This window comes from Paralichthys olivaceus, chromosome 8 (assembly GCF_024713975.1).
Source record: "Paralichthys olivaceus isolate ysfri-2021 chromosome 8, ASM2471397v2, whole genome shotgun sequence".
NCBI classification, from domain to species: Eukaryota; Metazoa; Chordata; class Actinopteri; order Pleuronectiformes; family Paralichthyidae; genus Paralichthys; species Paralichthys olivaceus.
This window is the reverse complement of record NC_091100.1, coordinates 15,584,132-15,610,372: the sequence shown is the minus strand read 5'-3', so window position 1 is coordinate 15,610,372 and position 26,241 is coordinate 15,584,132. Positions and strand designations below refer to the sequence as shown.

The window sequence follows — 26,241 nt, the reverse complement described above, 5'->3', positions numbered from 1 at the left end:
ACTCATGTACCAACATTTTTGATGTTGTTCTTACTTATGGTGGCATTTACGTGAACTTTCCCACTTTTCCAAAAATTATTATTCCAACACGACATAAATGCCCAGTACGAGATCCTGTATGGAGCAACACATACAAAGACAAAAACATTTTAATAGGTGGGTGTGGATGGAGGGGCTTGGTGTTAAGCCTGCAGCTGATTCTAATCAATTCCACGAGGGACACTATCCATGTGCTAAGTGACTGTAAGCTACTCAGTAAAGCCATTAGGAGCAGGTGGTTGAGTGTGGCTACACGTTAAGTGGACTGAGTCAGTCAGCCTTTAAGGGAATGGCAGAGAAAAGGGGGGAAGGACTCACAGCTACTGGCAGTGCAATGGTCTGCAAGAGCTGCAAGGGAAAGGGGTTACAATCTGTTCTAAGCTTGGCAGGGTTTTCAGAGAGAACCAGGCTAGGCCCTGCTTCCATCAGAACAGCCTGGTGGTGGAGTAGGGAGAAGCATTTGGGGGGTATCATCATCAATGGAGATCAAGAGTGTCCAAGTGCTTTTATGTACGTGTTCAGAGCTGGTCCAAAATGACAATCATGACAACAACGATCATCTTAAGTATTTGTGAGTTCAACATTGGGGTAACCATGAGGGGGAAGGGGGCTGCAAAGTGCAGACAAGCCCTATTGTCTGCACTTTGCACCATGTAACCCGTTAGGCGTGGTATCGAGAGGAGTGGGGGTGGGTCCCTAAGAGTGGATTAACTGGTGCAACGGGGCGAAGGAGCAGCTGGCACTGGTAACTTCACCCAAAAGACCCCAGGGATATCGAACAGGCCGCAGGGTGAAAGAGGGCAGGATCGAGGGGCACCTCTTGGATACAGTCGATGCACATATGACATGGATGATGCAAATTTTTAACCTCTTCACTGAAGTCTACTGGCCTATCAAGAGAGAGTAAATCTTCCCCAGTAACACTGTTCAGACTCTCAGGTCTGCAGCTCATCCCATACACCTTCGACTATAGCATGTATGAACATAAAAGATGATTTACCTATTTTATTTTTACTCAAAAACTTTTACTTTCGTTCTGTCTCACTTTTAGATTAGTGAAGCCACATAAATGTTGAATCACTAGTCATATTTCACAAAAGTCCAGCAATGACCAACATGTTCACCTGCCTTCTAAAAAGGTTCTGTGACAGAAGTAAAAAGAATGGCTGCAGAAGGCCTGCGAAAAATAGATGGAAAACAAAAGATAGGGAGAGATGAAGGGTGAAACCACGTCTATAAAATAGATTCAGACCAGGCATACCTTTTTCTTGCCAAGGACCTTTGTCCCATGAAATCTCCTTCTCTTTTCCATATTTCCTGTTGCTCTCTGCAGTCAACCAACTAAAAAAAGTGGAATGGGGCTGGCTAAGACTCTGCAGGCATGAGGAAAAAACACTGAATCACTGCCTCCTACTCACATCGTTTTTGTGTTAAAAGCTTTTGGCTTTTTCAGTGACTTCAATTCAACATAAAAGCTAAAGAGAACCATAGTAAGTGATTCTGTCTAAGATGGCTGGCTGAAGACAAGCCAAAGCTGACATCAGTTTTCCTATATTAAAAGCCAGCCAGCAGCTACTCTCCTGCGCACCAGCCAACTGGCTATAGACAGTCAGGCAGATAGTCAATATAATGCTGGAGAGCCTGAGGGCCAGATCAGTTACTATGCCTATGAGTGGGCAGGGTGAGCTGAGGCCAGATGGACACTGATCCCTCACCTCGCCTACCATGGCCCTCTGACAACCACACCCCTGAACTGTGCGGAATACACACAAACCAATTATTCAACATAAAGGATTGGTTTTGTCATGCCCAAAGAGGTAGAGCCGAGGATGACAAACAAACACAGGCCCTCAATAAGCAAATAAATGAAATGCATAGCACTGTCTCAGGAGTGACAGCTGCTACATGGTCCAGGTAAGAAAATGTCCTTATTGTACAAGCATGCACTTTTCATGTCCCTTCTCATTTCTCCCACACACACAAACACACCCTGGATCTTTTAAATAAGTTATTCAAAAAAATTGTTCAACAATGGAAATTTAAAGCAAATTATGTCTATGAGGTGGCATTGTGTGCTAACAGACTATGAAAGTGCTGAGTTAGACTTTCAATAATTACAGTGCACTGAGTCCAGTGTCGTACGTTTAAGAAAATGCAGCGTCAGCGTCCACCACTTTATCCTAATGGGCAAGAGAGTGCCAGGCTCCCAACCACAGTGACGAGAGTTACAGTCTCACCATCAGTCTCACCATCCTAAAGCTGAGATGTAGTTTAAACCTGTGTGTCACCCTAAACAGATGCAGCAGAGCAGGCCAGCGTTAGGATTGAATTTCCATGGGTGTGGGGACTGAGGCTGACACTGGTTGCAGGCAGTAAAAAGCAGCTGACTTCCAAGCAGATGCAAATGCTCTGCACTGTACAGGGGTTGGGCTTTCTATTCAGCTGCGCTGACTTTGGAGTGAGTCCCCAGACAAGGGACGGGCTAAAAAGTGCCAACATGCCTGTGGTACGAATAATGGCCTTTAGAGATTTAAGTCCAGCACCAATGCCTTCAAGTAGAAGTTCATATTCAATGGTAAACAATGGTAAAAATGTGTCCATTATCAAATAGACAAAACGATCATCAGAATAATCAATAAGAAAAAAATAATTAGTTGGAGGCCTGAACCAAACAAGTAAATTGCAACAATTATTCACTTAAAAGGTTCACTGTGTAAGACATCTAGTGGTGCAGTTGCATGTTGCAGCTGAATACCGCTCACCTCACCCTCCCTTCCAAACATGACAGAGAACCTGTTGTAGCCTTCAGTTGTCATAAAAACTCAAAGGGTGTTTAGTTTGTCCAGTTTGGGCTACTGTAAAAAACATGGCAGCCTCCGTAGAGGACCCTCTCCAGATGTAAATATAAAGTATTCAAATATAAAGGGCCCATTTTCGGGGGAAAGAAAACAACAATTTAGATGAAACACTAGTGAAAACATCACTAGGATGAATCATATTTATGTTTATTATGTTTCAGAGGCAAACACATTTAGTTTTAAAATCTGCTCGATACTGACTATAAATATACCAACAGACTGATGCCTGTTGAAGGCAGAGAGGAGCTGTAGGTACATTCTGTTCTCACATTGTGATTGTTGTTGAGGAGAAATTTGAACCCTTGACGGTGACATCCACCATTACCTCTCACAGCTGTTGCACGGATGCAGAGGAACTCATGCAAAACTACATTAACAGCACAACTCAAGCAACAGACACATTAATCCTGCAGTATATCACACCATACAAAAGGGTAACGGCCTGTCTTCTCAGAAAACACTGAAGTAAATGTCTGCAAAGCAACTTAGGTGAAAATACATAACAGGTATTTCACTCACTTGAACACTGATCATCAGGCTTGTATCATGTGTGGTAATGCAATATCAGGATTTTTAGACTGTCAAGCTTGATGTAAACAAATTCATAAGTACATACAAAAAAAGAGACGTCTTTCAATGAACTTGAAACGACTCAGTTAAGTCAATAACGAAAGACAGATTTAATCCATGTCCCACCTCTGACTGAAAATTGCATTTTAGTTTCTTTACTACTGGTCTGAGTGTTTGCTTAAAGATTCACTTTCATTTTCTTGAAATCCAACCCCTTGACTTTTCTCTCAAGATTAAAGAATGCACTGAACTATTTTGAGCTTCCTTTCTGGCCTGCTTTGGACTTTAGTGAGAGGAACAGGAAACAGAGGTGTAGAAGGAAGGGAAGTGGCTGTGCAATATAAAAAAATCACAGGCTGTATCCCAATACAGAGGCTAGGTATGGCAGAGGATGTGGGTCTTCCACAGGACCTGAAGGGCAGGCCGACCATGATGCTGCCCTTCTGAAAATAAGACAGTCTCAGAGACGAACGTGTGGCTAACATGGACAGATCAAGATGCATCCAAAAACCTTGATGTTCCTTTCTGTCCGGAAGACATAAAATAGATCACTTCATAATTTTCTGAGAATTACTAATAAACAGTGATTAGATCTGCTGTAAACCATGCAGCTCTTTTACACATACATTTGCTGGTATAGCAGAAAACCCAGCTAAAGGGCTATTGTCTCCTTTACTGTTTCCAGTCGACGTTTGTCTTTTTAGTTTTCCTACAGTGAGTCATGTTTGAAGTTGGAAAACAATGCGTGTCTCTCACAGTGCAAGAAACCTGTCTCAGTATTTCTACTTCCCCTCAAATCAGGAGAAGCTCTGCACCTCACTGTCTTGCCAGTGCTAGAACTTGCAAAATATCACAGTTGCTCGTTTTTCAACCAAATACGTTCCTGGCAATAAAAACCTGCATCTAACACAGAATCATTTGAGCCAGAAGTGAATGTCGGGTGTATGATTTCCCATTGCAGACAAAAGCAAGATGTTAGTGGTTTTTTGACCACTGGAAAATGGGTAACAGTTTATTTAATATGCTTTGTTTCTGTGATAAGTCATAACAGTACTTCATACTCAGCACTGCCCCTTCCTAATCCCATAAGAGGTTTAATAGGATGTTAGATTTCCCTTAAGGTGCCATCGACCACAACATGTTCTGATGATCACGTTTTCATGGTCATTTCAACTTAGGTATTTCTGTATGAATGATAATGTAATATAATTTTGTGTTTGAACACATCTGGCACCAGTATGTGATGACCATCGAAGTGAAAACACACACTTTCACATCCTATTTAGTTTTTACAGACAACAATTGCCTCATTGCACAATTACACTGCTGACCTGTGCACAATGGATTGTGGGAGACAAATGATAGACTAGCTGAATTCATATAATTGTGGCAAAGAAAAGATTACATCTCAGACCTTCTTCTTGTTGGATTTGGCTCTAGAGTTGTGACTCGACTGAATAAATCATCTTGCAGTGAGGCCTCTTAACTGCAAGCAAAATGTCAGAAAATCTGTGAGGGGGGAAGAGAGCATGCGTCAGTCCCACTTGGTTTCACACCCAGGTGACGATAAACCCCACAGCGACAACTCACACTCCCTGGCAGCATCAGCATGAAGGTTTTAAGAAGGCGACACACTCTCTCCTGTGAGTGTCTGCATGTCACATACCTCCCTGAAGCCAACGATAGAGTCTCTCAAACCCAGACCACCACACCCACAGAAACCCGAAGCACACCCCACCATGCAATGCAAACTCTCAGCCAAAACCTGACTTGATAAGAGACATCCCTCTATCACTGAGATCAGCAGACGATGTCGTCCAATAAGTCTGAGCCTCTGAGCCTCAGAGCCTCCCTTTTATCTCACTGAGCTCTGCCAAGTGGAGGAGGAGCAGCGTGCATGGGTGGAAATATGAAAACAGATGATGGTGAGGTTGGTAGGAGACAAGGGTGAAGACGTTAAGAGCAGACAATACATCCGAGGAGCAGGCTACATCCAGCTTTTTCTCAAATCTAAATAAATGATGCATGACATGCTGCTGATGCAAAAGCTACATCTCCTGCTTCTCCACACACTTAAAGATCCCAGAAGTGTTACTGGTGAGAACATGAGCAGGAGGCCTGGAGCCCTGTCTTGAAGATTTTATCATCTGTGTCCAACATCTCCATTATTATCAGCCTGATGCTCGTGTTGTGTTGGGACACCACTAACTGCTGCCTGGTCCTCGCTTGTGTAGCCACTCTTTTGTTTATTCACGAGTTTCGGGATGTTTGTCCAGGCCTCAGGACAAGTGGAGCTTCAATAACACCGTTTGTCTCTGGGAACAAACACGCTGAATTCACCCCCGGTGGTGGCGAGGAGGCCGAGTCCAGCCTCACGGAACAATAGCTCGGTGTGTGAGCACCCAGGAGGGACGCACGGGGCCAGGGAATAGACGGAGCCAGGATACGAGCAGCTGAATCTACTGTCCACCCCGAAGACATGCTCCGTCCCCGGGGAGCGAAACCCACGTTGAGACCACCGCCCCGGTCGTTCCGCTCCGTGCTAACGTTCCACATCCATCACCACATTCACAGACAGGACGTTCAAAACACGTGTCTGCTTCATTAAAGAAAAACGACGCGGCGGAGACACGGAGCTTTGTTGACAGCGAGCGTCATTCAGTGGTTTGAATGGAGTAAATAAAGCTGATAACATGCAGCTGAGAACGTCACAGTCTTTACCTTTCCAATCGCAGCCCGGGCTCCTGGAGACTCTCGCCCCGGCTCCGGCTCGGAGGTGGAAGCCGCTGAGCGCGTCGACAGAGCCGTAAATATTCACCGGACCTCACGACAATGGAGCCGCGTCCTTTCCCTCCACGTTTGAGCGGCGGCGCTGCTGCTGCTCCGCTTCATAAAGGACGGGGTGGAGGGTGGGGAGCGACCCGGGGAGGGAGGCTGGAGACTGGGGGAGAAGCGTGGAGGAGGGGAAGGAGGAGGAGGAGGAGGAGAAGGAGAGACAATATGCAGATTAAACCCCGCGAGCCGTCCAATCAGACAGCGCGAGACCGAAGGGTTATGCAAAGCAGCAGTGACGTCCATTTAAACCTCGCTGTTGGCCTGTGGCGCGAGAGCATCAACATAGAAACCATTCATATCTACACACGTCTGTACCCGTCCACATGTTCACATGAAGAGAGATCCAGCAGAATCTTTCACATCCTTTCAAATAGGTTTTGGAGAATTCAGCTCTACACCTGCCTGTTTGGAATGATCCCTTGCCTTGTGTCCCGCTGATGCTCCGGGGAAACTTCAGAATTATTCCTCTTCATTAGCGAGCCCTCCTCCAAATGTTCTACAAGATGCTGTCCCTTGTTTTTAATTCTTTGTGCGCTATGGTGCAGTGAAAAGATAGTTAGAGAACTTCCAGTTCATCCTACCTGGTTTATCTGCAGTGATTTTATAGTCAATGTTTTTTTCATGAAATCAAATTTCACGTGAGAGGTTTATATCTAAGTTTGAATGATTTTCTGTTATATTTCTCGTTAGACTAATAACACGGTGTAAATGATGAGTCCAATTTGAATGTCAGGGCGTACAGAGACTTGGATGCAACCACAGGAGCAATATGGAGGCATTTTATGATTTTCTTCTGTTTTTTGTTACATTTGCAGAAGTGGTCACCATTTACTTTAATTGTATTGGATTTGGCTGCAACGCTGTTTACCCCTGTTTTGTGGACTCAAACACTTCACCCACCCCTCCATCTGCATAGTGGTGAGTAGATAATGGGTGAATTTTCATTTTTGGGTGAAATATCCCATTAATGCTCCATAGCTAATTCAGAATGATTCCTAAAACAGTTTGACAAGACACAGTCCCTTTTTTTATTGTTTGTGTGCTGGAAATTAAGTGCAGAGCTTTTCATTAACAGTCGATGATGAAGAGTGAAGTAAGAAAACTTTAAGTCCATTCTACCTGGTTTATCTGCAGTGAAGACAACATGTTTAACTTGGTGCACAGACTGATGACACACTGTCCCGCTGGTCTCCAGACTTCAAATGACATATTCTGCGCTCATAGTCTAATACAGTGTTCACTTCCCTATGGTACAGACCCACAATAGCTGCGAGTTGAATGCTTATGTTGAGCTGCAGCTGCAGGCTCTACAATAGAAATCAATGAAAAGAGGGGGAAGGCATACAAAGACTTCTGCAACTCACAGAGAGAGGAAGAGTGAATGGGCTAAGACGTCCGACATCCGCTGTTGTTTTCTCTAATAAGACTCGGAGAGGAGGAGACAGAGTGAAAGAAAAGGCCCTGCAGGGCAAAGAGAGAAAGAAATCTTAAACTCTTGAGGGGTGAGGGGAGGAATGAAGGATTACCAGAAGTCGTCAGTGCACACGTTCTCAGAGTGTGTGTGAGTCATGTCTCAGCTCGGCCTCTCTCTCCATCCCTTCTCTTTACCCGTTCCACTCGGCTAGAGGCCCGGCGCTGGAGCAAGGGGGAAAACCCAAAACTCTCACTGAAGTTTCACTAATTCTTCAACTTTGGTTATTGTTAAGAAGCAGTTTAAAGGCTAACGTCTGGAGCTTTATCATCTGACAGTTTTAGCTGATTTATATTTATACAGTTTGTGCAAATCTGGACCTAAAGGTGAGGTGTGGCCCCACCAGGAGAGTTTCAGTAAACCATTTCATACTTTATTTGACTAAACTAAGCACTAATGGCAGCCATCATTATATCACAGGGCTTGAAAAGCTTGTAAATCCCCTCACATCCTGCCCATCCATCTCAGATTGCTTTGTAATGTTGTTACACGAGGGTGTGGCTCAGCGCCTGGCTCTGCTGAAACAGAGTCAGGATGAACTGACAATCTCAACACAGACCTGGCATCTTTAAAATCTGTTTCTTCAGTGTGGTCTGGTGACGGTCATCCATCTGCCCTGACATCTTTCTGTGAAGACAGCTGCACACACCGCCTGTGGTGCTAAACACAACCTGCATGCAACCCCCCCACACGCACATACACACAAACAGACAGGCAGACACACCAAACACAAACTCAGTGACTCAGTGAATGAGAAATAAGAAATAAGAAAAGAAGGAAACAACGGTCGTATATGCATTCAGACCAATGCCATTAATTTTAGGTCAGCACAATATAATTCTCACTTTAGCATGCCTTGCAACAAAACATTTAATTCTCATGATGTGGAAAATCAGAAAGGTCAACTGTTTAAATCGGCTGGATCACCCCTGATACACCCAGAGAGGGCTGGTCATGGCCTGTGGGTCACGATGAGGTCGTTCCTGGACTCACAACATGCTCTCCTCTCTTTGTAGTAAAAACAGTGAGTTTGCCGGATTAAATACTTCAATCCTGATCCTATTGTTATATTTATATATATTTATTCTACAAAAATGTTTTTATGTGTTGGAGCAATGTATGTGTTGAGGGAACATCATTTGTTTTAAATGGTGCTGTCTGATAAAAAAAAAATGTCTGTGTTGTTTTTAAATGTCTCTGTATAGCATCCTGAATCTACCTCTGTGTATGAAAGGTACTTCATAAATAAAACTGCCTTGCCTTAAATAACATTGTAACACCCCCCTAACCCCTCATTCAACTAGTGTGTGCAATTTGGTGCAAAATCAAACAAAGATCAGGATCAAGTGAATCATTGTGGTTTCAAAAGGAGACTCTCTGAGTACCATTCTTTTTTTATCTGAGGGGCCCTTCCTTACATAAATAACCCTGAAGTTCAAACAGCAAGTCACAATTGAATAACTGGGGCATATTTGAATTCAAGCTGAGATCAAGCTGGCAGTAACAAAAGGCACATTTACCTGCATCGGCTCACTGAAACTAAAAACATCCTGTCCACACATGATGTGAAACACAATGAGTGTGAAAGATCTATTCTAGAAAGATAAATAAAAACACATCTATGAGACGATTTCATAGGACTATGAACCCCCCCCTTTGCTTCTCTCTCACATACACTCCCACATGAACCATCGAGGCATCGTCGGAGCAGTGCATTATGTATGGTAATATTAGGTTAAGTGGCTGGAAAGCAAAGATGTGCTACATCAGCTGCCAAGCCTCAGTCGAAAAGCTCAATAAGCAGGAAATGAGCTCATCGCATTGGTCTGCTCTGAAGAAAAACGAATTGTAATTTCTCCTCTGAGAGTTTTGTGCTGCAGCGTCTGAACTAAAACATGCAGGAGATTCACGACGGCTGTGTTTGACTGAAGGATTTATTTGCAGAAATCAACAATCATACTTTCCTTTAAACTCTCATTGTGCCTTTTTTCATCTGCCATCGTTTTTAAGTAGAGAAATTAACTTGCAGTCCTCTGGTACAGTGTCCACACTCATGAACAACAAGCTCCCCCCTCTGACGAGTCAAAGGAACTGCGTTAGAATGGAACTAGAGAATCTTTGCAGTCGTCCACAACCAGTTTCATTATCACAGACGATCAGGGAACATTTTGTCACTAGATTAACGAGACACGACGCCAAGTAGATGACTTCATATTTGCATTTCTCAGGTAAAAGCAGATATTTTTTTTATAAAAACACGATATCTTCAAACGAAGGGAATATCAAGAAATACAAGTACATGCATTCAAATCAACAATAACTTAAGGCCTGTTTGGCACACATTATTTTAAATCTAAATCCCTAAATAAAATAATTATAAATGTGACAGTGTTTACTCATCAGAAAGAATATGAGATTACTGACACTGAAATGAATCATCATTTCAAGACACTTTTCCTAAAAACATATTCTTGAATTCAGATTATGACTCCTGACACTATTGTGCGTTTTATGCAGTGTTTAACAAGACATAACAATAAAGACAGCAAATTATGTGGCTATGGTATTATTTTAGAGAAATAAATATATGTCTGCCATCATTATATCTTCTTGTTATCTACCATGACCTCCGCTCCATTTTGTAAGACAGTTCAAGTTTTTTCTCTTCAAGATCATTAAAAAAACAAGTCATATAAAAGTTCTGAACATTGGGCATCATTAAAGAAACACAGTATATGCACATCGCTCCGGAGAGCAGCTTTCCTCGTAGTAGCTGACCACAGACGATATTAAGTGCTTCATTAGTGAGCGAGTGCATCCCATCGCATCGATCATTACTCTGACAAATGTAACTCAATCCACTACAGCAATCGAATGCGGCAACAAAAACGAAACAAAAGATACACATTTGTAGGAAATGTGATGCTTGTGTAGTGGGACTGGAACCGAAGAATCAGTTAGAAACGTTACACTCTGTGGGGAGCGGGTAAATCAAGTCAATTCAACAGCTGAAACCTCATTCTGTATTGCTGTTTGTGGTCCTGTCGTCCTCCATGATTGTCTAAAAAAAGACAGCATACCAGAGGGTGGAATTCCTCGTCTCATTCTCGTAGTTTGCGCAGTAGATAATGCTATTTTGAAATAAAGAGTGTTTAAGTAAAAAGTCAAACCCTGTCCTCAGGAGGTAACCGACTTTGAAATGACTATAAAAGTAAAGCACAAAAATAACAACACCATGTTTGTACTTCTGCGAGTCCCCAACCTGTACCTGTTTAGTATCCCAACAGCAGTCCCTGCTTCTGGTTCAGCCATGTGCATTATTACATACATAGGGAAAAATACTGATTTGTTTTGAATATCAACAAGGAACAGAGAAATGTCTTTGCATTCATCAGCCATGATGCTGCTGAGTCTTCCTCTTCACACAGAGGACAAGTCCTGTCCTTCAGTTCACGGAAATGAAGACAGGGTTAAATAAGAGGTCCAATAAAAAGACTGGTGTTATATATTCCTTGTACAGAGTGCTGGTCCAGCTGAAGGCAATTCCTCCTGAGGATGAGTGCTAAGAAACTGACCCAGATACAGTACGTTGGCGTCAGGAGTCTGTGCGGTGTATCCCTGTGGCCAGCAGGGGCTAGCTAGCGAGGTCACAGAGATCTACCTCAGTTCACCAGCAGGACGTCTTCATATGTGGTTGTTCTGCGGGGAATTTAAAATAAAGATGATTCATGTTAACAATTTTCTACATCATAATTCATATATTCTTATTTAGAGTCACACAACTGTGACAAATTATGACACGACAGAATAAAGACAAACACGTTGGAGAAATGCAAATCTGATTTCCCCTCCACCTCAGAATGTTATTAAAAGTTATGGGGCAATGTAAAACCCAGTGAATATGTATATATATTTTTTTGTTTTTTAAATTCAAAAGCCTCTCAAATGTAAAACTACATGGCTAGAAACAAGGCAGGGAGCTCACTTGTCTATTATTAGGTCTCTTCTCTGATGCTTATGACTGTTATCAATTGGTCCTGCTGCAGAAATGTTTAGATCCAATTAAATTAAAATATTAATTATTCAGGCTGCGTCAACCAATCATCTGTTGTGTATCTGACAAGAGCCGCTGCCTCCTCCTCACCTGTCGCAGCAGCAGAAGAAGGAGCACGGCGAGGTTTCCAGACCCCTGAACTTCCCAGAGCTTGGTGCGTCCGTACACTCTGCTATGAAGGCCTGTAAGTCCGTGATGTGGATGGATTCTTGGGTTTGGTGCTGTGATGATTAATGACAATATGTTATTATTTAAACCTTAGGGGCTACTTTAAAAATAATTACTGTGGGACAAAAATGCCCACTCCATAAAACGTTTTGATCATTAGTTCCAAACATTCAGTATTGATCTCCTACCTTAATGGTCTCGTAGGCTCCTGTGATAAGAGCAATGAACAGCGACAGCACCATGTAGATGAAGAGGGAGATGAAGGTGTACAGGTAAACTTGGCTGAACAGCCACACCAGAGTGCTGCTCTCCTGCATCCCTGCGAACGTCACAAACATGTCGTCCCCGTTGATAAGGGAGAACAGGCATTCCGAAACCATGGACAGGGAGCGGAACTGAGGGAGAGGAAAAAAATGTTCTCGCCATTAAACCTCTGAAACATTAGGAAACGACAAACTGAGATGTGCTAACATTGCTTTAAACTGAAGAATGCTAATTTCAGCAATTTGTTGCAAATAATACTCCAACTCAGCAATTCTGCAATGTAGTCAAGACATGGTCTTGGTCTGAAATTTCAGGTGTGAAATAACACTTAGATTTCAAAACAGAACCAATCATGTGAGACAAATTACCATGCAGAAGATTTGTGAAATAAGGTAAAGCCAATATGACTTTAGACGAATATGCATGTTTAAAGATAAAAAAAAGGCTGTTGGAGAATTGTACGCCACAAAAGCATAGCTGACCCTGTAAAATTCAGTTTTATATATGTCTGAATCTTACAAATCAACATACATTTGAATTTAATTTAAATCTTTAGAGACAGGTAATGAGCATTATCTGAGATAAGCAAAGAGTTAAATGTGAATAGAAATGAGCAAAAAGAGAAACATGGGACTAAACTGAAATGAAAATGTATGTTTTTAACATGATACTTTAACATCATAAACTCTGAAGTGATTTTTACTTCACCAAATGTTTACAACCCTGAGAGAGTTTCCGTTGCATTCACCTTGACATGGTACGGTCCCAGGACGATCCAGCCACAGAAGCAGTAGCCCAGATAGATGACGGCCACACAGAGGCAGAATCGAATCACGTTGGGCAACGCAACTCGCAGTGTGATGATCAGAATCTAAAGTTACAGTGTGTATGAGAGCAGCGACAATATATTAACTGAATTTATTACATCACATCAAAAAGGGAAAGCATTTTTCTCATCAGTAATTAAATCAGCAGCAGTACGAGTTGACTCCCACCACATGATCCGAGACTTACATTGTATTTCTGGAAGAACGTGAGGTAGCGAATGACTCCCACCCACACCAGGAGAGTGGAGGTCCCTAACAAGATGCCACAGAGGTCATAGGAGGACATATTCTGTCAGGAGGAAAGAAGAGAGGAGATCTATGACTTTAAATATCGCTCATTACTAAGTAATAAGGGGAAAACCTTTATATTTGTAAACACTAGCAACATTCAAAAAATAAGGATGAAAAGCTGCTCCAACGCAAAAGTACATTTAAACCTGTAGCCTCTCATATTTACTTATGGTAGGAAGAGGAAACTGTGCATGAAAGACTTCAACAGATAACTGCTTATTGAGCCATGATGAGAGAATTTCCTCAGCAGAGGAAATGTGACTCAAACTGAACAGAAAAGAAAGAAATGTGGAAAAGTCCCAGATGAGAGCTACAGAGTGAGAGAGAGACAGTGAGTCTTTGTCAGAGGAGAGAGGCAGCCAGTGTGTGTACGGACATTTTTCAGACATGAACTCCAGAAAATGTCCAGACCTATTGTCCATGTCATTGTCAATAAGGGAAACTTAATTTACACTTTTTATTTTTCTTCTAATATGTACGACTTTCTTTTAAGAAAAAAGCTTTCCATATTTTTTACTTGTCACAAGAAAGGAGCATTTATTTATTTGATTTACAATCCCTCCAATACAATGTGAAAACTGACAATAAATATTGTAAAAATATTATCGTATGATTTTACAAGATGCATTTAATGTTTCAATATATATTTAACTACACCATAAATACTACACTGGTTAAACATGATGATGTTTCAGACCTTTGCTGAAGGACATTTTCTCCAACTGCACCTCTGAATTTTGACTGAATACCACTGGTGTAGATGTAAGCAGGACTCACCTTAGACTCAATGCCAATTTTGATGATACTCCCGGTAATGGTGAGGATATCACTGACGATGAGGAGGATGTACCAGCCGTTAATGAACTCCAGCCGGTCTGCCCAGCACACTTTACGATCCAGAGTTTCCTTAAAGAACTGCACAAACTCCTGGAAAACACACAGAGGTGGTCAGAGGAACGAACCATACATTTATAAAAATGAACTACACACATCAATTTGAAAATGACGATATCTCCGGTCTGTTACAGCCCAGCATCCTCTCTTGTGACTGTAACTCTCCTCACCTGCTGCAGCGTGATGCCTCGCAGTATGGAGCGTCCGCAGAGAAGCAGTGACACCATGCACACCAGCGCCACCACGATGTCAAAAGCTACACGAGAGTAGTTCTCAGCTGGGGTTTTAATGGGAAGGAGGAACAAACAGAACTGTTAGTGATTCTTCACCTCAGTATTGGGATGGTGTGGTACAGCTGCGATACAGTACTTCTGTATAAATAACTTGAGGAATAGAAACTTCCTGTTGGTTCAGTAACAGTAACTGTATATAGCCTTTAACATCCTCATGATCCTCAACACTTCCAGGTGGTGGTTTCTGTCATTTCCAGTCGTTCTAACCAGTCCAGTGTTTTACCAAGTTAAATTTGGTTTTAATGAGTTATTTGATGCTGTAAAAAAAATTACACATCGTGATTGAAAACTGAGACTGTCTCGATTGGTCTAGCACACGAATTGAAGGGACTTCAATGCTACAACTTGCAGACTCTGGCTCGTCCATCTTTATATACAATGTATGGCTTGAAACCTGTTTGTCCCCCTTGTACATTACTGCTGACATATTTCTATGACTTCTAAGAGTCTCATGTCACACTGCTCTCTCCCCTCACAGAGCCCCAATCATCCTCTCAACTGGTGTCTCACCCTGTCCAGAGACGCTCGGGTCTTTACACTCTTTAATCGATGCCTGATTTTCTAACCGGATCTTCACCTTGCCGCTGTGCGCCTTGTTGTCCAGAACAATCTGGAAGAGTGAGGAGACAACACAGTTAATTTCCCATGAAGCTGTACATAAATTCTAGAAAATGAAGCCATGTCAAATTGAACAGAATGTGTAACAATTACATTTTTGGAAGAAATCAGATATATTGATGCTAATTGTCACTGACGCAGAATCATTAAGTAAAGATAAATTGGATCAGTATTGAAGAAACTGCAATGTCTATACTAAACAATGTATAAAATGTGTCCTTTACTCTGTCAGTAATTAGCATAATAATTAGCACATGACCATATACCCAAAGAAGTGACTGTCTATCGCAGTAAAATTGTACTCAGTCCCATTATACCAAATAGAACAAAAGATATTGGGACATAGCAAAGGTCAGGACTGTCTTCTCACAACCCATCAAATAAATGCAAAAGGCAAAAATACATGTTTTAAATAACCATGTATTGTAAAAAACGAGATATCGTAAGACAATGCCCTTCACTGTGCTGGGGACAAGGCAGCCTCTTGAATCCTCATGTAATCCATTACCTTTGGACCAAGGCTTCGTATGATTTGTTCTCACCGTTATGTAAAAGGTGTAGCAGTCTGGGATCTCGTTGTTAATGATGGTCTGTATATTGATTGCCTTCAACTGGAACTCTATTGTGACATTAATCAGCCTTGAAACAGAGAAAAGAGAAAGATTAAAACTGAGAGGGAAACTCTGTATTCATGAAATACAAATATCATTTTTTTAAATCTGATCAACAGACAAGAAATAAAAAAAGAACATTTACTATCATGTATGACAAAGAAAATACCTAACATTTGAGAAGCTGTTTAAATGGGACCAAAGCAGTTACTGTTGCTCACTCTGTTTACTTACAGTATCTGACAGGAGGCATCATTTACAATAGATTGATTGTGGCTCATCAATGTGATCATCATCACCTTCAGTAAAGTTATATCAGTGCAGCTAAAATGAGAATATAAGTTTGAAGGTACTAACACATTTTAAATTTTGCTGGTAAAAGTAAAAGAAAATGAAAGACCTTCAGGTACAGTACTGTATGCTGTCCAATACAAGAGTGTAAGAGGTTGCTTTATAAGTCAAGCATACAATTATTTGATGTGTTAAATGCAATGTAATGTATTTGCATTGGTTAATTCAGTGAAGAAGGTTTTAAATTGTATATGTGGGTTTTTTATTCATAACTTGAAAATAATCAAATACTTTTTTAAGAGTTCAAGAGGAAGATTTTTATGTTTTCAGACACAGAAGCTATATTTGATATTTGACAATTATCAGTAACATGTGAATCAACACAGCAAACTATGCGTATACCTCTGTGTGTGCAGCAGAGATACAGGTGACTTGTTTAATGTCATATCAGCGGCGGAGGCCAAACAAGGAGAAGCAGAAGCCAATGAAAAAAATGAAGCCTTACTTGTGGAACTTGAGCGTAAAGTTCTTGTAGCTGCTGCTGAGTGAAGACGGAGGCATGGACAGAGGGTTCACACCTACACAGTCTGCAGAGGATAAAGAACAGGCAGAGAAGTGTCCTGCTGAGGTAATACTGGCATATGCTGAAGTTTCAATCAAAGACAGGGGAAACATCAGAATTTCTGATCTCTGGCATTTTGCAGTTTGTACAGAAGACAATATAAAAACAACATGAAATCTTGTCAGCAATATTAGATGTAACAGATCAGACAGAAATACAATGCGGTATAAGTTATAGAAATATCTAAAAGTGAGGTTGTTTCCACAGCTGAACTCGCTTCCTCTTAGTTTGTTAAAATCGGACTCAAACAATTGTTACAAGAGGAAGTAAGAAACTCTGAGGGTACGCAACAACATTCATGACGGGAATTGTTTGACATATTAAAACACATGCAACAAACACTGCCTGTGCACATGAACTCTCGCATAAATGCTGTAACAAAGCTCTGCTACAGCTCCCAGCACTTATCATAGAATCAACAGCTTGTCATGGACAGAGGCAGTTCCCACATTAGCACAATACAGAGGTGGGAGCAGAGAGCTTCTAACACTGACCAGTGTTAATCATGTGGTAAAGTGTAGTTCATGTACCTGTGGAGATGTGGGGGTCTATATTGAAAGTGTCGTTGGCTGGGTCGATGCGTCCCTTCTTGTAGTACTGCTGGCAGAGGGAGAGCGCGCTGCCATTCACGCCAACATCGTACACGTATGCGTAGCGTCCCACTGTGGTCTCCGGTAAGGCCAGATACTGGAGGGACGAGGAGAGGAGAATAATGAAGAGAAAAATCTTGTGGCTTCAAGAATCTGCCTCATAAACACAGAGTTGAGATGAAAAAAGACTTGAGGAAACATAACACAGAGAGGAGAGCCTTCTGGTGAGTTTGGTGAGAAGATGAGCTGAACACAGGCAAAAACAGACCGACAGAATCAGTGCTTCTGCTTTTCCTAGTTGGCTTACAGTCAATGTCAGGTACGTTGGCTGTTTGGCATGAAAACACAGACACAAACACAATTACATTTTGGCACCGACTTGGATCAGTGGGCAGATCCAAGAGTATTTGTTTCACTTTAAATTTCAAGATTTTTTTAAATTTTAGTTGATTTCTCAGAAAATAATTCATGGATCTTAAAAAATCTGACATATTTAGGGGACTGATATCTAAGAGTGTGTCCGTTTTGGTTCAGATCCACATACAAATCTGGATCTAATTAAATTAAATGTGGTTTTATGAGAAAACATTTGGGCCTTGGTGAAGTTATTTGCTCTATTGAGTGACACTCTAGTTTCAAACTGAGAAATAAAAGTTAGAGCAGTGTAGTTTAATATATTTAAGCAGCTGTCCATCTGTCTCAGAGCTTACCTTCTCCACGGTGTAGAAGATGTGGTCATAGACATTCCTCTGCGTGTAAACCGCAAAGGAGTCGTCTGAGGACTCATCGTAGTCTTTGAGGAAGAGATGCTTGAAGGTCATCGTGTTCTCCTCCTTGAAGGTCACCACCACCTGGTTACTGAGGCCAAACAGCACCAACTGCAGTGAAGAGGGCGGGGGGGCAGGTGAGACATGTCACTTGGAGGAGATAGGACAGAGGCAGCTTTGGCTCAGGAGTTACAGCAGGTTGTCCTCTCACTAGAAATTTGGCAGTTCGATCCCTGTGGCGCTCATTCTGTGTGCCAAAGTTCCCTTGGGCAAGATACTGAACCCCAAATTGTCCCTGACAGCTGTGGGCAAGATACTGACCTGAGCTGTGACAATGATGATCTTGAGCAGCTGCAGGCCCAGCTTAAATGGCTTGCGGCCCTTGGCGTGATATTTATCACAAGGACTCATGAAGAAGTATTTCAGCTTCCTGCGAAGGGCCTCCTCTCCCTGGTCAGCCACGACCCATTGACCTGCTCCTGCTGTGGGACACTGATGGTTGGTATGGTTGTTGCCATGACTGTTGCTCTCATGCTCGCCGCTGCTGTCTGTGGAGCCATAGTGTGTCACCGAGCAGGACAGGCTTTTTTGCTCTAGAGGAAAAAAATAAGCAAATGTTTACTTTCTCAGTCAGGCTCATGAAAATTTAGATCTATGAAGAAATGAATCTCATTTAAAATATAAGAATTACTGAATAAATATAGAACTAGGCTTTTTTAGTTGATAGGACATGGACATAAAAAGTCAAAGTACACGTCAAATACAGTTTTCTCAAAGATGATTTCTTTGGTTTTAAGTCATTCTAAATATACATTTGTATGGTAAGTTTGGTTTGAATTAGTTATTTGATGCTATAAAACAGAGTAAAACATCACGATTAACAGCTGAGACTCACGATTGGTTGAGTGTGTATATCGGTGAGACCATGCTACTGTGATGACTCTGGCTCCAAATGAGCATGATGGCAGCATTCATATCCAGCATTCATATCCATATATATATATATATCAAGAAGAAAGAGCCCAAGAGACTACAGCTGTGACTATAATAACTGCCTCAGCATGAATTTAAATGGGTTTCCAAAGTGCTGAGCACTAATCAAGTCATTTCCTGAAAAACTTGACTCCACTCAACACCTCCTTCTCACTTCCAGCGACAGCGTCCTGTCAGCACCACAAGTGTGCCGGAGTCTGAAGAGTTTGTCTTCAGCTTTCTGTGCTTTCACCTCAGCCTGACATCATCTCTCTGTCTCTCACTGTGGATGACTTTACTTCTCTTTGGCACTAAGAACATGTGCTAAACTCAGCTACACATGTGATTTAACCTCTGTCACTCCAATGCTAAAACTAGTGGGAATCAGTGTTGGACACAAATATAGTAATGATGAATTGTTTTGTCTTTAGAGGGTTAAAAATGTCCTTCTTCACTTTTAAATATGACAAATGATCTGAAGTCAAGGTTAAATTTTGATTGAAAAGCTGATAGGCATATACCTGTATATGTATTTCAACCCAACAATATTTTCCAAAGCGTGAGTTACTGAGACATCATAGTAGCTGATGACTGGTTGTAGCAGGATAGTCAATCAAGAGCTGATGGATCTAAGATACTGAGTATGTTATGTATGAAGTTACATAGATAAATACTGATAAAACCATTTTAGACATAAAGTGTCTTTCTACAAAATGAACTCCAGAGCATTATAAAAAGGGCATTTAAATAAGATTAAAAACTTTTGTTTGGGCTTTTTCCAAAATCCAAGGTGTAACAGTATTTCTGAAGATATTTGAGGTTTTCTGTAGAATTTACACTGATGTGTTGTTTCTTGCACCGACAGTGTAGTGTTTCCTTATTGTGTTCTTTTGATTATTCAATGAGGAAGTGTGCCATTCCTGCACAAGTGGCAAATGTCTGATTCTACAGAGTGAAACTCTGCACTGAGTCAATGACCCCACTTTGAGTTTATCTGTGTGTGATGTATCTCATCAACAGCCTGTGATCGGATATAAAAACACACTAAAACAACTACTGGCAAGAGAACAAATAAGACTTTTGTGGATTATATTCAAGACTTTTTAGTTATCTTTTTGACTAAATTGTATTAAATAAAAAAAAACAGGACAATCTCAAGCGCCCAGTTGAGAAGTGGCCTCTGGGTAGAGCACTCAGGAGGCAGAACATGATGCATACATTCAGCTGCAGATATCACATGTTTTTAGCACATTGACGTTGGCGCCTGCCCTTACCACCAAAAGCTCTCAATTGCCATTGTCTTTCCAAGCCTTCATTAGCGTCTTCTACATGTATGGCACCTCGTTTTCCATATTTCCATTCTTCCGGGGGTTTTTATGGGGAATTCTTCAGACAATTTCTTGCTGTATTCTCATATGGGCTCAGTCAAACATTCCCAGATGACCAGACTAGTCAAATTAACCATGATTAAAATGCGTGACTAAGCTTCCAGAACAGGTCATTTATGGTCGGAAACAAAACAGGTCAGTGTGTCATGTCTCTGCAGGAATTGACCGTACCAAATAGAAAACCACAAATCACAGGGTAGGCTTATCATGCTGTCACATGCTTCAGCTGACTAGACCAGGAACAATAGGGTCACGCAGTTTGTTCACTCACAATCAGCAAACGACTGAAAACATGACATGACTGATGATATTCAGCAAGATTTGAGGAACTTTTCTTACTATGTTGTTAAAGTCAGCATGGTATGGTCCGATGAATCGCTGAGTCAGGTTAACTCCAAACTCAACAAGCACAATAAGTCAGCAGAACAAACAACAGCTTGGCAGAGCTGTCCCATGGAAATAAGAAGTGAAACAGGAGGAACACTCTACTCGTGTTCAGTATTAGTCAGCACAAACTGTAAACAGAGGAACCTTCTGCAGAAACATTACGGATTCAAGCAATCAAACAAATGGATTTTTCAGTTTTTCAACATGGTGTTATTCAATTTAGTTTGAGAGAGGACCAGTTCAGCAACTGTAACTAAAAGAGAGGAGTTCCTTTTATTAGTTACATACAAATCCACAACACATAAATCTCAATAATTTCAGTAGAGAACGGTTCTGATAGCATTAGAGGTAACGTTATGTGTTTTACTCAAAACAGTTATCCTGTGATTCTGCTTCATGAGCTTATTACAGGGATGTGCTAATAATGTTCTTATTAGTCTAATATTGATAATCATCCCAGTAAATGTCACATGTCTACATTTATTTTAAAATTTAAGACAGCTATTCGCTCCTGAGTGAAGGTTTTGGTTCTAAATTCTTCTATATGAAGAGAAAATGACACTATGAAACACTTGAGAGATAGCTATACAAATTACAAATCTGAGGTAGATCAATTACGTGTTATATGTTCTAACTTACACAATACAAGCAGAAGCTTTAGTTGAATTGCTATTTATCAAAAATATGTTGTGAAACTTATTGATTAGTGTTTAATGGTCTAGCCCATTTAAGTAAGCCAACATTTAAGAGCATCAGAAAGCATTACTTCATCATGTTGAACTTTTCCAGTGTAATTTAAAGGACCAGTCGATCCATTTTGGAGTGATCGCAGGTTCCAGCTCTGTGATTCATCTTTGTTGGTTGGTTTAGATACAGAGCTCGGGTTAGTTCACACCCAGATGTTTTCAGACCAAACCAATGTCAACTTAAGGAGAAGAAGAGATACTTTATAGATCCCTCAAGGGGAAATTCTTTTTACATGCATTTTTTTAACCCTGAAACACAATCCCACACACACAAAGGGCTCATAGACATGCAAATGTGGAGAGAGATGGTGGATAAGTGACATCACTTGAGACTTTGCTCCCTCTAAAGCCACAAAATACTTTTTTCATATATGCAGTCATACTTGTAGTACGACTTCAAGAAAGTGGAGATAAGATTCTCAAAGGTTTAGGTTTTAATAATCACACCCTGTGCATTCTCATCATGTAGTAAAACACAAGCCTTAAGGTTATATGAATAACATCCATACAAGCACTTGACTTCGACTAAATTAGCCGAGAGCGACAGCATAGCAATTAACTTGGCTACGGCCAAGGCAGGTGAGGTGCCCTAGCTTTGACAGGGGTTGCGTGTGTTGGTGAGAAGAATGAAAAACAGCTAAAATAATTCATCCACTTAACATTTCCTGTTGACAGTAGGTGCAGAGAGCAAGTGCCCACATATCTTTGATCAGTGTGTCGATCGTCTCGGCAGATAGCAATCGGGCAAACAAAAGTGGGTGCGAGCCGCCGGCCGTGCTGCCATGTTCGACAGCACAGCTTAAGCTGAATTGCTCTCTAAAAAAAATATCTGGCTTTTCCGGTTTGCCGCCGGAAGAGCGTTGGCAGAAATACCGATGTAGCCAACTCTCTGTCAAACTAAATCCTTTCAATCTGTCAACAACTTGATATCAGTGCCTGGATCTAGTCTGGCAGTCCACAGCCGAAGGCCACCCACAGACAGAGAGTCCAACGTCCCAGGTATACACAAACTGATGCAAACATCTTAAATACAAAAAAGATTATCTTCTGATAAATACGTTCTAGGTTATTTGTAAGAAGGAGGTGATATCTTTTAAAAACAGCAATTCCAAAAGTAGAAAGTAGAAAAGGTTTTCCACTAACCAGAATGTCTGTGATTCAATCGTTGGCTTCTCCAGTTTGCTTTCTGAAATCTCCTCGGACAAGATAGTAATAGTGCTGATGGTAATGCTGATAGTGCATAAATGGTGTGTAATGGAAAAGGTGTTGCAAATAGAAATGTTGTATGAATGTGTGTGTGAATAAGTGAATGCTTCTACTGTAAAATGATTTGAGTGATCAATAAGCCTAAGAAGAAAAGTCCATTTACCATTCACTTCTCAACTAGAATGGCAATCAGTAGAGTTTACATCCAGCCTGGTCCAACAGTCCCCTTAAATGTAGCACCAAGTTTCACACTCACGTCACACACTCATAGATCTATGAATTCGATTGTCTATTAGCCTTTGACAAATTTAAAAAATGCCTCTTGCAATGTTAAAAAAGATTGTAAAAAGATTCCTGGATCCACACCAACATTTAATGGGTTCCTCCCTCATGACGAGGTTCATGGAAATGTGTTGAGTTTTTTGTGTAATCTTGCTCACACGCAAACAAACAAACAGAAGACAAACAAATGGACAGGGGTAAAAACATAACCTCCTTGTGGAGGGAATGTTAAATGTTCAGTTCATTTCAAATTACTAAGCAAAACATACATTTTGCTGTTCACCTCTAAAGGAAAGTAATTATATTTGAAATGGGAGGAAAACTTCCGATGACACACTTCTGCATGTGCATGGCCACCAGACACAGACGACCAGGCTTTTGTAATTAAGGTCAACTGACCCTTTAACTTGAAGCTTATTGCCCACATACTGTGTGTGGTGCTACACAAAGAAGCCATTATGTGTGAGCTTCATAGCTCCTTAAAATTCACAAGTCGGTATGAAAATAGCTATTTTTACATTCACTTTGTAACTTTTACTCACATAACCACATCTGACTGCCTTAGAATGGTTGTAAGTGGATCTTGATTTTAAAAACTCTCTTGTAATATGAATGTTTCACATTCAAGTCAAATCCCTCACAGAGACACAGTCAAAATTCATCTACCCCACAATCACAAACCTGCAAAACACTGCAGATGCAACCATGCGTAAGATGAGCTTATGAAAGAGCTGTTATTATGCATGACAGAGTCAGGGCCTGTGGATGTACTTCAGGAGGTTTGTTGTTGGGTGGGGGCTGATTTTGGTGGAGCAGCTCTTTTTGGGAAAGAGGCTTAAAAACAGTCTCCTTTAGACCAACAATTCACACAACCACTGCGACCTCTGAAATGAGGGCAAGGACTTGGATGTAGTATTTAAGTTCAGTCATCTGATTCTGCAATTCCAAACACTTCGTCAGGGATTGAAAAATGCCCATCATAAGGTCAGAGAAACCAAAATGCATCTGTGAGTGTCTTGTTTCCTCTGACTGATATTAGTTTGAGAAATCTACATTTCTTCATTTAAGATGCAGGAGACAGTAAAATGACAACATGTATCATATGCAAGACTTCAGTTCTCGGGGATGGAATATTAGTGTGGACAACCACACCGGCAATCTCTTGATCAATCTCTCTTGATGGCTGCTGATACCAGGTATCAAACCTCAACAGTGAACTCAGCCATAAACCTCAGGTGCTTGACGGGAGTTCAAGAGGTCCTAATGTATCACTTTCATTCATTCCAGGACCAATGCCACTGTGCCTTTATGTTTTGCATTGTGCTTCTTTGTTTAGTGTGTGTTTGATTTTGATTTGTTATTCTCCATTTGACATTTACAAGACTAATAACTTTCTACATTATTTTCTGTTTTTGTTTGACGCTTGTTCTACTGTAAGTGTATGTTGCTCAATCCTCGCCCATTATTTTAACTGGACATTACTTCAATATGAGTGCTGTCATTGCAATATATACATTACTGTCCTGAATATTAATTAATTAAAAAAGATTAGAAAAGTCAGCATCAGGAAAAGTAAACACCTCTAACTGTGCAGGCTGACATTAGGTCTTATGGGGAGGGATTTGAAGGAGTAAAGTATAATTTAATACTAATCTCTCACTGGTTTTTCATAGTTTTACTCGGGTGACACTCAACAGGTGATGTTCTTCGAACCTTTGTGTTTTTGTGTGTGTGTGAAGTCTTGACCTGTGGAGCAGTGAAGAGGAAAGAAAGACACACCTAAAACACAGAGGAGTCACCACAGCCAAAACGTGATGGTGACAGAATAACTTCGTGATCCTGAACCTCACAGACACACCGAGGTGACAATAATGAATCAACAACAACAACAACAACAACAACAACAACAACAACAACAAACCACCACCACTGTGTCACACTGAGCAAAACAACAGTGTCTCCTTGTGCGACAGCGTTAGCTCGAGAGAAAGGTTGAAATGTTGTTTACCTGGAGAGTCCTGGAGTCCTGTCGCGGCCATGAAGTCCACTTTTTAAAAGACGATGAGTGGATCGCGCAGCTGGAGCTCAAAGCGGCTGTTCTCTGTGTGTGTGTGTGTGTGTGCGGTACAAGGGTTTGAGGGCGTCACGGTGGAGCAGCGGACCGTCCACAGCTCTGTCACACTCACTGCCGGTGCTGACTTCCGCTCACATCATGTGACCGACACCACGTGACTGGCAGCCGGAGCTCAAAACAGATTCACCGAGAGCCCGAAGCGACTCTGCTTTGTACAGTCCCATTTATATGCAGTATATAAACATTATTACACACTTAAAGCTGTATATAAGTACATTTTGAACCGTGTATTAATGTACACAGCAATTATCAGTACTTTTACATGATAACACATTAATACTGCAGCCTTCAGGCATGAGTGTCCACATAAAGAGATGTTATACACAAATATAGGCTATGAATAAACACTTATATCTGTGTATATATATTATTTATATAATATATGCTTATACTATGAAAACATTTAGTTAATTTATTCGTTTAGATTTTTTATTCATTTGTTAACTTACCATTGCAGTTCTAAATATGTTTGTTCTGTTTTATGTAACGCCAAGTCTTATTCCTATGGTGTTAAATAAACTTAGGAGAAACTGTCAGACTGGTTCAAGCATGGCCGCATTAAGCTGACAGTTTCAATATTTTTAGAATACCACCAAAATTAATTTTTGGTGGCCGATGGCAAAATAAGGGAGTAAAGAAACTGTCAATACCAATATATTGGCAGATATATATATTAAAAAATGGGATTCACACTGAGGAAACTACAATTCTGGGATTTCGAGAATAAAGTCATTATCAAACGAGAAAGAAGTCATTATATTACAAGAATAAAGTCAATGTCTTATATAAAATTATGAGAGAAAAGAAAAAACATTTTTAAGAAATAAGCAGCAAGGAGAACTCATGCTTGTTGGATTTCCACTTTTGAGAAACTACAAACTAATTTGAATAACACACAGACATATCATGCAATAGTTTTACAGTGGATCACTAACAAAACATTTTCCTCTTCCACAGAAGAAGCTATTTCCTGCAAGTCTGTGTGACTTCTTCAGAATTGACACAGACACACTCTTTTCAAAGTCTTATGATAATGTGGTGCTGATGAGCCTGATATATTTCA

The 26,241-nt window shown here is 40.9% G+C and overlaps 2 protein-coding genes across 2 annotated transcripts in view; both read right to left on the bottom strand.

The window, feature by feature from the left end:
* Positions 1-6,443, bottom strand: part of prr36a (proline rich 36a) — a 30,479-nt gene extending 24,036 nt beyond the window's left edge. The window contains exon 1 of the mRNA XM_069529504.1: positions 6,189-6,443. The gene's annotated coding sequence lies outside the window, so the exon portion shown is untranslated. The remainder of the gene's footprint in view (positions 1-6,188) is intronic.
* A 3,246-nt stretch (positions 6,444-9,689) lies between these two features.
* mcoln1a (mucolipin TRP cation channel 1a) lies at positions 9,690-25,273 on the bottom strand. The gene is made up of 14 exons (XM_020083641.2): positions 25,053-25,273; positions 18,385-18,656; positions 18,007-18,174; positions 17,237-17,393; positions 16,590-16,671; positions 15,725-15,821; positions 15,075-15,174; positions 14,442-14,548; positions 14,155-14,304; positions 13,274-13,375; positions 13,008-13,130; positions 12,184-12,390; positions 11,918-12,048; positions 9,690-11,472 (listed from the first exon to the last, which is right to left on the bottom strand). Exons 1-14 carry the CDS (start codon positions 25,081-25,083, stop codon positions 11,436-11,438), a joined length of 1,764 nt encoding a protein of 587 aa, XP_019939200.1. The 5' UTR covers positions 25,084-25,273; the 3' UTR covers positions 9,690-11,435.
* Between the last annotated feature and the right edge of the window lie 968 nt (positions 25,274-26,241).